This window comes from Mycetomoellerius zeteki, unplaced genomic scaffold, assembly GCF_001594055.1.
Source record: "Mycetomoellerius zeteki isolate Tzet28-1 unplaced genomic scaffold, Tzet1.0 scaffold332, whole genome shotgun sequence".
Lineage (NCBI taxonomy): Eukaryota > Metazoa > Arthropoda > Insecta > Hymenoptera > Formicidae > Mycetomoellerius > Mycetomoellerius zeteki.
The window spans coordinates 731,981-745,923 of NW_017257319.1; the positions used below are offsets into that span (position 1 = coordinate 731,981).

The 13,943-nt window shown below is 33.8% G+C and overlaps 1 protein-coding gene across 15 annotated transcripts in view; it reads right to left on the reverse strand.

Annotated features, from left to right (window-relative positions):
- The window catches only part of wupA (troponin wings up A), a 32,689-nt gene extending 21,369 nt beyond the window's left edge, over nucleotides 1-11,320 (reverse strand). For 2 of the 15 annotated variants that reach the window (XM_018452156.1, XM_018452157.1), the window contains exons 1-5: nucleotides 11,127-11,320; nucleotides 7,490-7,533; nucleotides 2,827-2,844; nucleotides 2,062-2,190; nucleotides 609-732 (exon numbers count right to left, since the gene is read on the reverse strand). In XM_018452156.1, the coding sequence (XP_018307658.1) occupies nucleotides 609-732; nucleotides 2,062-2,190; nucleotides 2,827-2,844; nucleotides 7,490-7,504 (286 nt within the window). In that variant the 5' untranslated portion in view covers nucleotides 7,505-7,533; nucleotides 11,127-11,320. The remainder of the gene's footprint in view (nucleotides 1-608; nucleotides 733-2,061; nucleotides 2,191-2,826; nucleotides 2,845-7,489; nucleotides 7,534-11,126) is intronic. The other 13 variants (XM_018452158.1, XM_018452154.1, XM_018452161.1 and 10 more) reach the window with 11 other exon arrangements.
- Nucleotides 11,321-13,943: the final 2,623 nt, after the last annotated feature.

Sequence of the window (13,943 nt, forward strand, 5' to 3'; positions counted from 1 at the left end):
ATCGTCTGAAACGTGTCTCAGTTATTGTACTTTCTCACGTACACTTTTTTTCTATTGGGATCGAAAAATTATTTTAGGGTAGAAAGAATTCTCAGTGATGTGCTAATTAAATCTTGAAAATCGTATACCAATTACTATCAACCGCATGTTCTACATTTTCGAAAAAAAATTTACTAACAACGAATTGTAAAAAAGATTAATAAAGCACGGTGAGAAATGTGATAACATAAAATTTCGACCTGTGAAACTAAAAATGAACACTGCGTATCATTATTGTGACTTGATCGAAAATTTCATATTTTTTATGTAAATGCAATTGTGCCAAAATAAAAACTATTTGTACAAATCATATCTAAAAAATAAAAACATTTTCTCTTAAAAATCAAATTCTTCAAAATTGTTTTCGTAATTCACGCAAGTCGGCATTGTATTAACATTTCGAATTCATCATTTCTGTGCAATAATTCTTGTTGCTAACTGAATGATTAAATAGAGATAAACGTAAATTTATAGTTTTATTCAGGACAACGCGAATTTTGTCCGAATATAGAAAATATCTCTGCTAAATATAAATGTATTTCGCAGGATTGCGTAACGAAGCAAAGTACCTTCGTTGGCTTCGTCGACGATCTTCGGCTTTCCACAGCGCTCCTCGATTATGCGCCTCCTTTCGGCCGCTTTTCTTTCTTGCTCCTTCTTCAATTCCTCGGCGGCTTTCTTACGCAACAGCAACTATAAATATATGAAAAATTCGTGAGGTTCGACTCAATAGGAAGAAAAAATATTTCGTAAATAGACGAGAGGAAAGGTTTCCCCAGGAAAATGTACTCTGAAATATTTACAGGATTCACGAACAAATCGATTTCTAATCGCATGAAATTGATATAATTTAAATGGAAATTGAATTTGTATATTCAGTAGTATACTAGGCTATATAAACCGTATGAACAATTTAAACCATGTGCAATTAAGTGGATTATTTTTATGTTTGTTTAATAAATATAAAATTGGCCATTTATATACGTCCATATTATAATCATATATTGAAATGGTTATTAAAACAAATAGACTTAAATGCAACAATATAATTAATCTTTGTGTCTATATATAAATATGTACCGTACAATAACAGAAAGGTGAAACGGAAGTAAATTCATATGTACTAAGCTCACAATGCTCAAGAGAAACATTAGCATTCGTGGTTTACTCACGAAATAATTTAAGCTCGCGACTAACGCCTTTCTCTCTTTCGGTCAACGGCGAGATAACGTCGGTTGGAATTCGGTGGGATAGCAAATATTGACGTAGCGAAAGGAAGGAAGGAAGGAAGGTGGATTTACGAGAAAATAACATGCCGACGCGCGCGGGGCCAGCAAACGCAAAAAGATTCTCCAAGAGGTAATCTACATACACACGCGGAAACTTTACGTACTGCGACTGCGAATGCTCGCGACGGTGCATGAAGAGAAACGTGGACCGGAGAGGGAGAGATACATGGATGTTCTGTAGGATGTTGCACGACGATGGATACAGAATAGCGAACGTAAGGCGGGACCATAAAGTAAAGGTAAAAAGGCGAGATAAAACTTGAGAAAGTTTCGGATGCTCCGCGTATCGCTGGGAAACAGAACATTGAAATACGAAGGTGGGGAGAATAAGAGAAAGTAACAGAGAAATGGATGTGGCCATTACGAGAAATATTTTGCGAGAAAATCGGCGCACAAAGGGTGCAGAGATGATTACCGCGATATTGCTCAGCGGCTCGAACAACGCAGGAGAAAATTATGGCGTGCGATAAGGCAATCAGGTTATATCGGGAACGAGAAGATCAACTTATTGTTAGTTGTCGATAATAAACGTTCGATGCGACGGCAGTATTAATGTAATATAAAATATACTTTTGAAAATCTGGCGCGGTATTAACGCCCGTTTTATCGTTGACGAAAGATTCGCGGTGACTTACCGCGATCGAGTTTTTAAAGAGGATATCCCCGCGACTTGAAGAACACACTTGGTCGTGCGAACCAAATTCAAAAGGGAAGAAACAAAAAACGGACTTACCCTAAGCTTCTTCTTCCTGTCGGGGGTCATAAAACCCTTCTTCGCCTTCTTGGCTTTGGAAGCCTCTTCGAGGCGGGCGCGGACCTCCGCCCTTTTCCTCTCGGTCTCCGCCTGTTTCCTCTTCTTTTCCTGCATTTTTCGTGCGAAACTCCCTTAAAACATCTCATCTGAGAAAGCCCCGAAGCGTCTCAGGGAACGCGAATTCAGAAAGTATTGCACAATACGAACAACTAACATTTTTCGCACCCCCATCCCTCTGCCTAAACTTTCACGAGTCTTAAATGAAAGAGCAAGTGCAGTTACAAAGTTTGTAATAATTACTACAATACAAATTTTCTGCGAAATACGTATATTAGAAAATTATAAGTAATATAATATATTTTAGTAAAATACATATTAGAAGAAAAATAATAACTTTTCTAAACACTAAAACTCTGTCATTACCACATTTAGGACTATTGATTACACACTCTCTCTATGGATATTAAACTTTTTTGTTGTATAAAATAAAAACATAAACAAGAAGTTTTTTCTGTATATTATACATCATATTTCGAGTCTACTTCAAGGAACGTTAAGCCATAGTTTCTGATTATTTTTACAAAATTGATATAGCTAATTTGAAATATTTGCAATGAGTTTTATTTCGTAATAAAACGAGCATAAGCTCTGTTCCGATGAAAGGATTTCTTTCATCCGCCTGGTAAGTGGCCGTCCTTTAAGAGGCGACTTTACGTTTCATAGCTAGTTTCTTCTCTTACGTACATCCTCGATGCGCTTTCTCTGCAAAAAAGAGAAAGAACATTTCTCGTTAGTATATTCTCTGTGTCATGGGTCGCACGTACGGGGATATCTAAAACACTTTTTGCAGAGCGCGATCCTTTCGACTGTGAAAAAGGATATTTCTCAACGAGATATTGAAAGAGTGACAAAGCACGAGAGAGTTAAAGAGGAAGAAAAGATTACGCGTTCAGTGTTCCAGATTTCGCCATCAAGGAATACCTTACGAAGCATTAGCGTAGCGACCGTGTTTTCGCGTGTTTCACGGCGATGCAGAGCTAATGGAGTCTGTCTTAAGTGATATAACTTTGTCGCTGTTAAGCGCTACAACGGCGCGGGCGTACCCAGCGAGCATCTTGTAATATCGTTTTGCGCAAACTGCCGCGTTTTCGCTTATGACATTACGCGCGGCGCTTTCGGCCGACCATTAGCTCTGTCTGCCTTCTATAAGCTGTGCAAATCTTACCAACCGGCGCGCTATGTGGATCAAAAATAAATCGTACAAGGAAAGAATAATATATTTTGCTAAAGTATCTCTGGTTTGAAAATAGCTTTTCACCATTAAAATAATTATGTACCTAAGACGCTCAAGATGATTATTAGAACATCAAAACTTTTGGCAATATTATTTATTATACTTTACTTACAATAGTTACTTGGAGTATTTTTACATCCTAGCAAAAAATGTGAATTGTAAAATATTGTTTTATATGGATATTATTTAACATATCTTTGTTCTCATTTTTTGTTTACATCTCTTTATTTTTCTTTTTTAATAACTATTCTTTGCGAACCTTTAAATGTGCAATTTCATTGCAAAAACCCGCAATACAAAAGTGTTATATTAATTAAAATTTTTATTTTTTAGAAATATCACAATAAGCTATTTAATGTGCTTATTCTGAAAATTATGGATTATATCTACGTTCATAATGTTCTTAAGTACTGATAAATGGGATAACAATTAATAATATACAATATGTTGTTAATAATAGTAATTTTAATTAGGTAGTTTTTGTATCCAAAGTGAACGTTTACGTAAAAAAAAATTAGGTAGCTACTTCCGAGCCAAGCATCCTACATAATTATTTTAATAACTTACAAAATTATTTTTAGATCTGTATCTAGCTAAACTTTAAATTCTTCAGCAAAACGTTCTTTCCGTGTAGTCGCATACAGCACAGAAGCGATATCATGCAAATTTTCGTAACACGACTGTACATCTCGAATAAACGTTATGATAACACCGTGACATGTTGTACACTTAAAAAACTTTCTTGACAATTTGTTACAAATGCTATTAATAATTGATGATTACATATTTGCGAGACGCGATTAAAAATGCAACGATTTTTTTTTCTTTCTTTATGCACTTTTATTAACCTTTTTTCAATATTAAGTGCTGATTTAAATTTCATATACTGCTATATACGGTGCGTGCTGCGCATAAACTCCGTGATGTGTGATATTAGATATACTATATTATATTATACACTTATACATTTATAATGAAAGAAAAAAGAAGCATTAGAGAGACATGTAGCGCTATAAAGAACAGCTTGAAGACAACAATCACTCCACATGCAATTTATACACATCGATATCTACTTTACCCCAGATTTGTTTGATCGTTTTATGTTTGTCTGTATAGTGCGCGTTCTTGAAAGTTTTATGTTTTACTTTTACTATATAACAGCTCTCCAATTAATTTCGATTGAAGAAAAATACAAAAACACTGTTTATGTGAAGAAGTTGTTATGAGTTTGCTCACAATGACACAGCAAAGAACAAGAATCATTTAATGCACAGTTTTTATTATTTACTTTGATAAATACGTAGGTGATTTAATAAATATGATAGATCAATAAGTAACTTTAATTTTTTTTGTCCTCAATACATTAATTCTACAAATAAAATTTATATATGTATCATTTAGGTATATGTTATAAATGATTATTTATATTAGCCATCACTTTTCCTCTGAATGTAAATTTTAAACATATTATGAAATTGTAAGATAATTTAAATCTATTAACGGAATTTAAATCTTTAATGGGGATCTTCTGTAAAAGCTCTGTTAGGAACTTGTAACATCCTATACACCGTTAAACAACGATGAAACTGAAATAACTTTAACTGTACACTTGATGTAGCATCTATATAATGCAAGCTTCGTAATTATCAATAGAAAGTTTGTATAAGGAAGACGTTTCCTGCTTCGACTTGCTAAATTATCGCTCGTGACTCTGAATAAACGAACCATCTGCAAAACTGCGTTCATATAACGGTTTTAATCAGTAAATGGAAATTCTACCGATCTTTGGTAGACGTTGTTATTCATTAAATGCGCAGAATTTTGCTTCGCGATATGTACTGACAAATATCAAATATTTTCTCGTTTCGAAGACAAAATTTCATCTTCTTCGTGCCATCATGAGCAAAAGGAGTGAAAATGTGACAAGTGGATGAATCGTTTTATAAGTATATAAGAAAGAAACAGAGAAGAGAAACGGTAAATCCGATTTTGGAAAGATACAAGGTGATAAAAGTACAGGGTAAAATACACAAATTATTACGATACACGGAGATCAATGAATCAAGATCACAGATCTTCTTGGACTTGAATCTACAATTGAAAATCTGAGAAGACTTGTTCCCGTAAGGATAACGCGAGTGACAAATAGCTTGCTCGAGTAGCAGGAAAGAAGAGATATAAAGTAAGACAAAGAGATTCGGAATATAGTCCAGATCCGCGTTAAATAATGCCGAAATAAGGACCAGAGTGTAACGATAAATCAGACAAAAAAATCGGGCCATAGAGCATATAACGGAGACAACGGACATGTCGGTCGTAATACGGCTAGTCCCATTTTCCGTTTTCTACAGAGCGGAAATTTTACGGTGAAATTTGCGGAATATATGTTCCCTACTCTGCACGAGTCCAAAAACCTTCATTAACTTTTACATTTGCGGTTCGCGCCGCGCAAATTGGCTTCATTATACGAAAGAAAACCACTATCCCACCGCACAAACGAAGAATTGTTGTCCGCGAGGTGGACATTACGTAGGAATGATGTCACAATCATCAAGGTAAAGAGCGTGGGGAATGAATTGTTTTTTTTATAAGAATGCAGAGATGAAAGTCACCAAACTGGTGGAAAATTTCTGTTCAAGAATCTCCTGAGGATTCTTCTTTCGAGATAGAAAAATCAAATATTAAGAATGAAAAGAATACCAAACTACAAACAAATAAAAAATAAAAGTACGACGGGAGATGAAACGACGAGGAATATTGGGAGATGGTAGAAAGTTTCTTGCGAAGAGAAAAAGAAGAACGAAGGATATAATTACGACGAGAAGCGAGCTTCTATGATCGCCTCGTCATTTTACGTAGCATATATATAAATCTTTTTCAGAGCGTACAAACTATATGGCTCATCCTTGACCACCATTTATATCCTCTACTAAAAGCTGCAAAATTCAAAAACTGTAGGAGAAAAAAAACGAGGTTCGGTCTGTTCGAAGTCCTCGGAGCTTTACACATAAAAGCTTGATATCATAATAGAAGTATAGTATATTGAAGGGAAATGAATTATTCATAGAAATGTGTATTTGAATTTTTTATTTCTTTAGAATAGTATGTTCTTTTCGTTATGTAAAATACGTATACAGAATTGACCAACTTTATTATCCAGAAATAATGAAATTATAAAATTAAATATAAATATAAATATAATTTTCAGGGCATTAGGTAACAAATAGGAACAATTTATGAGGTTTTTCTAGATGATAAAATATATAAGGCAGAAATCAAGGAGAACAAATTCAAATGGATGTTTCGTTTTTTAATAAAAAATATTTCAATTTAAGTACATTAGAGATTTTTACGTGAATATTTAAACATTCAAAATTACAATATGAAAATTAATAAAATTTCGCGGTGCTTTAATTTTTAATTATAAGTGTTTAAATATTCTCATGCTTTAGACACTTTTTATGTAAATATTTAAACATTTATAATTAAAAAACTAAATCTTAATCGTATTCGCGATTTTATTTTATCATTAAATTTTTTTTCTATCTGTTACCAAACATCCTATAAATATATTAAATTTTATAAATTAATTTTAAATTTGATTTGCTTAACGATAATAATTTCTAAAACTTAATATGCTTAATTTAAACTTTTTCATCAGGTACTGAAATTAGAGTCCATCAAATACACTTTCTAACAAGGTCAATCGAAAGATTCGCGATAAAAACATTTAGTAGAACCAATGTTCTATTTTTATTGACAAGGTCTATACTATCTTCGCTAAAACTACAATTTATACTAGCGGTCTCTCACAGAATCACAGAAAGCACAAACAATGCATACCTTTCGACAGTAATGCTAATTTTACTGCGCGAGTCCAACACGTAGGATGTGTGTGATATTTCAGTGTTTCCGTTGTCCAATGTAAAAATCAGCAATGGGGCGAAGATCCACCGAAGGTACAATATGAAAAAAAGAATGTAACGTTAAGAGTTATTTTTATGCGTTTTTACGGAACTGCATGCCATCTTTCCTCGATCGTTGATCTTTTAATGAATAAGAATATAAAAACGTGAGGATACAAAAGACTCCAGATCCAAATACACACCTAACCTCATCGTCCGCCATGGTGGTGTCTTGGTGTTACGCGCGTCTACCTAAAAAATAATATAAAATGATGCAAATATTAGTGTCATATATGTACAGTGGCTGAAAACCTTGATACACCAGCATGCTATTAATAGTCGCTAATAATTTATCTTAACGACTAAAGAGGAGGGGCTAACCCTTCTCGTTAAAATAATAAATAACTTAAGCAGAATATAAAGTGATTATACATCAAAATAGTATCAAAACGGTTCTAATATGATTATATTATTATAACCAAATAAAAATACAAATAAAAATACAAATAAAAATTTTTATTTTGACGCTATTTTGATGTCATAATAATAACATTAAAATAATATAACAAAATGATTTTGTTATATTATTAATTCTATTAAAAATCACTTTTCAATCAGTCATGATTTATTTTAATGTCATTTTGATATTATTGTGACCTGTTGTTCTGCTCGAGTGCAATTGCAATTTCTTGGCATCTCGCTTGGAACTTGATCGAACAACATTTTGTGAAGTATTTGCGTATGCATACGTTCAACGATCTTCAAACGCTTTCGCGCTTTTCCGTGATGCGTAGCAAAATGCGCGCAAATAGCGCGAACGAAAATAAGGTCTATTTTCTATAGCTGGACTAGTGTACATTCTTGGAACTTAAAGTGAAATAGGCATATGTTTAATATTTGGCAAGAGCAAGACAGAAAGTTTTGCACTCTAATGCAAGAATAAAAAACAGACTAATGGAATGACGCCAACGGCGTAAATGATGGTAAATGAAAACTCAGATGTCCGTCAGCGCTTTCGCATTCAGCGCACGACGGAAATAATATTAGATAACCAGAGAAAAATTTGATCGCTAACGTGTCTCCGACAAGCATGATCGATTTGTTCGCTCCATGCCGATAAATCATGCGTCTCACGTGCGTAGATTTCGCGCGGCGGGACGAAAAGACGAACTCAAGTCGTCTTTCTCATCTCTTTCTCGCGTGCGCGCGCGCGCGCGACGATGGTATAGAATATCCGGCGCGCGAAAATAGACGCCGGCCGTCCCCACTTTCTGCGACGTGCCGTCGTCAGGAACGTCGGGTAACGTCGACGATCCAAATTTGGATGCAACGACCACGGTAGATATCCCATCGTCGGCGGCTTCAACTAGATTCGATGTCGAAACAGCCAGCGAGGCGAGCAGATAAACAAAGTCATGAACATCTCTCTATGAGAGAAAGAAAAAGAAAAAAATAGGTAGATAGATAAATAGAAAGATAGAGAGATAGATAATACGTTTATTAGTGCCCTAGGACAAGCCCTCTAAGAACAAACATAAAGTTATAAAAATGAGCTAAGAATAGCAGAATACATGAATTATAACGATAAAAATGAAAAAATAAAAACAATATAATCAAAATAATATGAAATAAGGGGAAAAGCGATTTGCAAAATGAAGATATCGGAAAAACAAAAAGAACATTAATAAAATAAAATAACCATGAGAGAGAGAGAGAGAGAGAGAGAGAGAGGGTGTGAGAGGGGAGGGGGAGAGAAGAGATCTCGCCGACGAATATGTACGTCAACACGTCGCGCTATTTGCGTATGACATTTCATTTGAAAAAGCTATAACAGTGCGTGGAGGGAAAAATATCACGCATATATTGGTAAGACATGCCGATCCCTCTGATTAGCCAAGATCTCCCGTCGCGGGATCGTGCCGATGCGAAGTATCGACACGCCAGAGAACATTCTGCCACGAGATAAGGCGGGGTCCAACGAAGTTTCAAAACAGATAACTTATATAGGTAAACTTCTGTGCGCGCATCCGAAATTGTGCAATTCGGTTAGAGAGAGATAACAATTGCGCACTTAGCGGAGCTCGCTACGACGCGCTCGTTGTCGCAGCTCCAAAACATTCAAGAAGATGGATTGTACCTTGTCTACCGCGACACTCCGCATTCCGAAAATACTTAGGAACGTTACGGCTGTACAAGCGAAACCTGACGCAACGTTGCAACGAACACTTGGCAACGGCGAAACAAAATGTCATTAGCAACTTGAATAATATATCATTTCTTTATGAATATTTTCATTATTTCGTTTTTTTCCTGCTTGTGCGTTGCGTATAATGCATATAATAATTTACATAAATACATACATCTTTATGTGTTAATTAAGAAAGTACTTAACCAAAATACTTTTAATACACATAAAATCGTCAAAATGATTATTAAAAGTCCATTTTTTGATCAACCACAAATGACATCGTTTAAATTTTGGTTAAAATTATCGTCAAATAATAAGAATCGTTTATTAAACGTTACGAGCTGATTTCACACAGAAATAAATTTTTTTAAATATCTCTCGCAAATGTTATAATGCTTAGTTTTCATCTATATTCTATCTTTACACAAAGCACTCCACAATTAACATAAAATTCGAACGAGCGTTGTATAATCAGAATATATATAATTTTGTTGCATTACTGATTACATCATAGATGACGTTAGCATGCGAATATGTCAATGCGAAAATACTGTAAGGGTATTGAAATTTTATGAAAATCATCGAATAATCAAGTTCTTTTCTTGGTCCATTATTTGTTCGTACTTGCTGCAGCGCCTTCTTTTATGAACGATCGCCTTTGCTAAGTATAGATTTCCTCGCGCTCGAACCATTCCGAGACACGTCCTATCCTATCGAGACACATACGATACCATCTCCGATATCAAAGAGGCAAGCATCGTAAAAATAGACTCGCTAAATCTCATTAAATTATATAATACGTTAGGCAAAAAGGGCAAAACCCATTCAGGAGAAAATACAAAATACATAGCATTACCATTTAGGAGAAGTTATATTCTACTTTGTTGAATCTCTCTCCCGTAAAGAAGATAACGCAAATATATTTTCTTTATCTTGAAAAATTGTAAATTTAAAAAAAATTGATCGTAAAATAATAATCAAGATCATGACAATCATCCTTTGACGAAATTAAACATTTTACGATTTCTCTCGATTAAGATTAAAATGTAAAAGAAAGAAGTTTTCTTTACGTTGGAGAATTATAAGTCTTAAGAAAATTGATCGTAAAATAACGATTACAATAATAATCTAACACTATCTACTGATGAAACTAAAAATTTTACGATTTCTTTTTATTAAGATTAAAATGAGAGGAAGAAGATTGAAAAACGATTACACTTGTATTTTGCCGAAATATCCTGAATAACCAGTCAATAGCTGAGTTGGGTCTATAAACGGAATAATTTTTTGTCTATCACTTTCAACTCCGCGTCACTTTCAAGACGAGCGATTGCTTGCCGATCAGTCACTGTCTCGGGAGGTCTTGGGCGAATCAATCGTCACAACCTTGAAAAGTATCTTTCATACAGCCACTCGTTTCACTGACACTCGAACGCGGTAACTTCCCAACGATTATCCTCGAACATCGAAATAACATTTCAAGAGCAACAACTCATTCCTGGAAGAAGAAATTGAGTTTCCCATTTTTTTTTCTCCTATTCAAAGATTCTCCAGACTTCCTCCTGAAGAACAGAAACGGTCGATTCGGCCTTTCGAGATACTCTTGCGCTGCGATAATGATAAGAACAATCAGGAGGACTACAGGAAGTAGGCTTACCTTGTGGAGAAAGCTCACTGGCTGCGACTGGCCAACCGGACCTTAGGCAGCTGACTGTACCATCGTGGATACTTAGTCGACTTTGTGAACCTCCAACATAGGCCGTTCACGTGGTACAAGCACAACCAATGACGGCAACGCCATTGGTCGTAAGCATTTTTAGGCGAGAGCTCTGCCCGCTCTGCTTGCTGCCAAAAATAATCAGAAACTGAAAACGGAGCCGAGCTCGCTTGGTCGCTAAACTGTTCGTTCGCCGCATCGCCTTCTGATTTCGTTCATCTTATTATCGCGGCTGTTATGAGGCAAGAATGGAGCGGTCTTGAACTCGATTACTCTTACACGCTATTAATTAAAATGGTGGTTATTAAAACGATATTACTTACTAACGTTAGTAGAATTTCTAATCAAAGGAATAGTATTTAGTAAATATATTATAAATGTATTCGTATAAAAAAAATTATCTAAATAATGTCCTGCCTTTTTAATTTTTAAATTGAGCATTTTATTTACTAGTTGATCTCTTTCTATATTCTTTAAGAATGTTTAATAATAGTAGAACAAATTACGATAATGTTAAAATGAATCATACTTTGAAAAGTGACTTTTAATAATTACTTTGTGTAGCCATTTTGATATTATTATGACTTTCTATTTGATGTTCTACTTAAGTATCCAAGCAACTAATATAAAATATCATGACATAAAAAAATGACTAAAATCACTTTTTAATCATTTACGATTCATTTCATCATTATTTTGATGTTATTGCACTTTAAGAGATACAATTTTCAAGTGGTTCATTCATTCGTGCTAATACAGGATAGAATATTATAATAGATATTTTTACAGTTATAAATATTCGTAAAATATAAGTTCATTTGTATTTAATACTTTTTTATTTTTTATTGCTTAACATTCCGCGAAAAATCTAATTTGAACAAAAAAATACATTATTCTTGAGACAAGTCGAACACACGTTGTGTAGCGAGATGCAACAAAAAATGAGAAACTTATGTCTCAAATCTTGTAAAAATTATTAATGTCTCGTTCGCGCAACTCGGTTAGAAAAAATTAAGATATTATCGGCACTTTCTAAATTTCTCGTATCTGCAACTGCTGGCACCAAACGCGGTAACGATGACGCGTCCCAACGTAATACAATCATATTGACGTAATGTCACCGATGAATTTCAATGAAACTCTTGGCTCGAAAGTAGAAGTTCCACGTGCTATGAAGGACTTGTTAAACATCCCTTATCTGCAAAAACTGTCAAATGTCTTCTACAGCATTAACTTAACCGTATAGAATATTAATATTAACAATGATTCACGTTTGTAAATATTAGTATGATCCACTTTATTGTTTTATCGATATAAAATAATTTTATTGATATACAATTCTCATATATACAAGGATTGTAATATTGCATTACGTAGAAACTGTGCATATTATATTGCAGTTTATGTACAATTATATATATATTGTACCATATTATGCGCGATGCGTTATTATAAATATTAATCAAATTATACATTTAAATAAACAAGGAAAATATTTACTATATAGTTGTAAATATGTGTGTGTGAGTGTGAGCAGCATTATTATTTTATTATTAGATATTGTATTACTGTGTGGATATTTATTAAAAAATTAACTTTTTTATTCTCAAATTATTCAATAGCTACAACAAAATATTTATTTAAGTTTTTGTATGTATTATGTAACAAATAAGCGATTTAAAAAAATTTTGATATTTTGAAGACATTCAAGGACTTTTTTAAGGACATATTAAATCTTTTCATTATGACTATGTATTATATAATAAATTGCATTGCAGTCATTATACATAGTGAAATTTTATTAATTTTTCCTCAGTAAATCCATTTGAAATATCGTAAGAAAATTATAATAAAATTATAATAAAAAAAATAAAATAAATCACAATAATTTTATCTCAAAAGTAGAGAACGAAAAATCAAGTAGAACAAATCCGCCGAGTCAGCCATGTGGCACACGCCGATGTTACGTCGCACGTTTAACACAGGTAACATATCTACGGTAAACTTCATTATCGGTAACGTTTCTTCATTGTGAATATTGATATTTTACATATTACTATTTCTTATTGTAGAAAAATCATATTCGCATGCCTTTCACTCGCATGGCGATTCAATCGAACTCCAAAGAATCGAACTTTTTACTAAAGGAAAAAACACGCACAAGTGAAAAAGCGCGCGCGGACAAGTACGTGGTACATATCGAGACTTGGTCGGACAGTTTAGTAGGAATGGATAATACAGGTCTCTGCGAAGTTGTAGCAGAATATATAAAGCTCGCGACGTAGATACTGCGTAGTCGAGAAGATGGCGAGAACTTACGAAGGAATTGGAAATTTTTTCACTGCTACAAAATGTTCAATTCAATGCGTGTATGTACTTTGCAACTGACCATGTCACGGTGACATCTGATAAAAATTACAACATTGCAGATTTATCAATAAGCTCTTAGTATCATTGTTATTGCAAATATTTTTTGTCAATTAAAATGAAGCAAGGGAAAGTTGATTCTACGACGCATGCCCCGGTAAAAAAATTTTCATGCATGAATATATATAAATATGTACAAACATATACAAATATTCATAAACATATGTAATTATATATGAGATATGTCCATACATGTTCATACATCCTTCTTTCATTTGTAAAATTACTTTTTAGAGTGTACTAAAAATACTAATAATAATGAAAAAACATCAAAAATAATCAAAAAGGAAAATTTTCGCATCGTTTGTTTTAGAAAAAATCAAGTTTGGA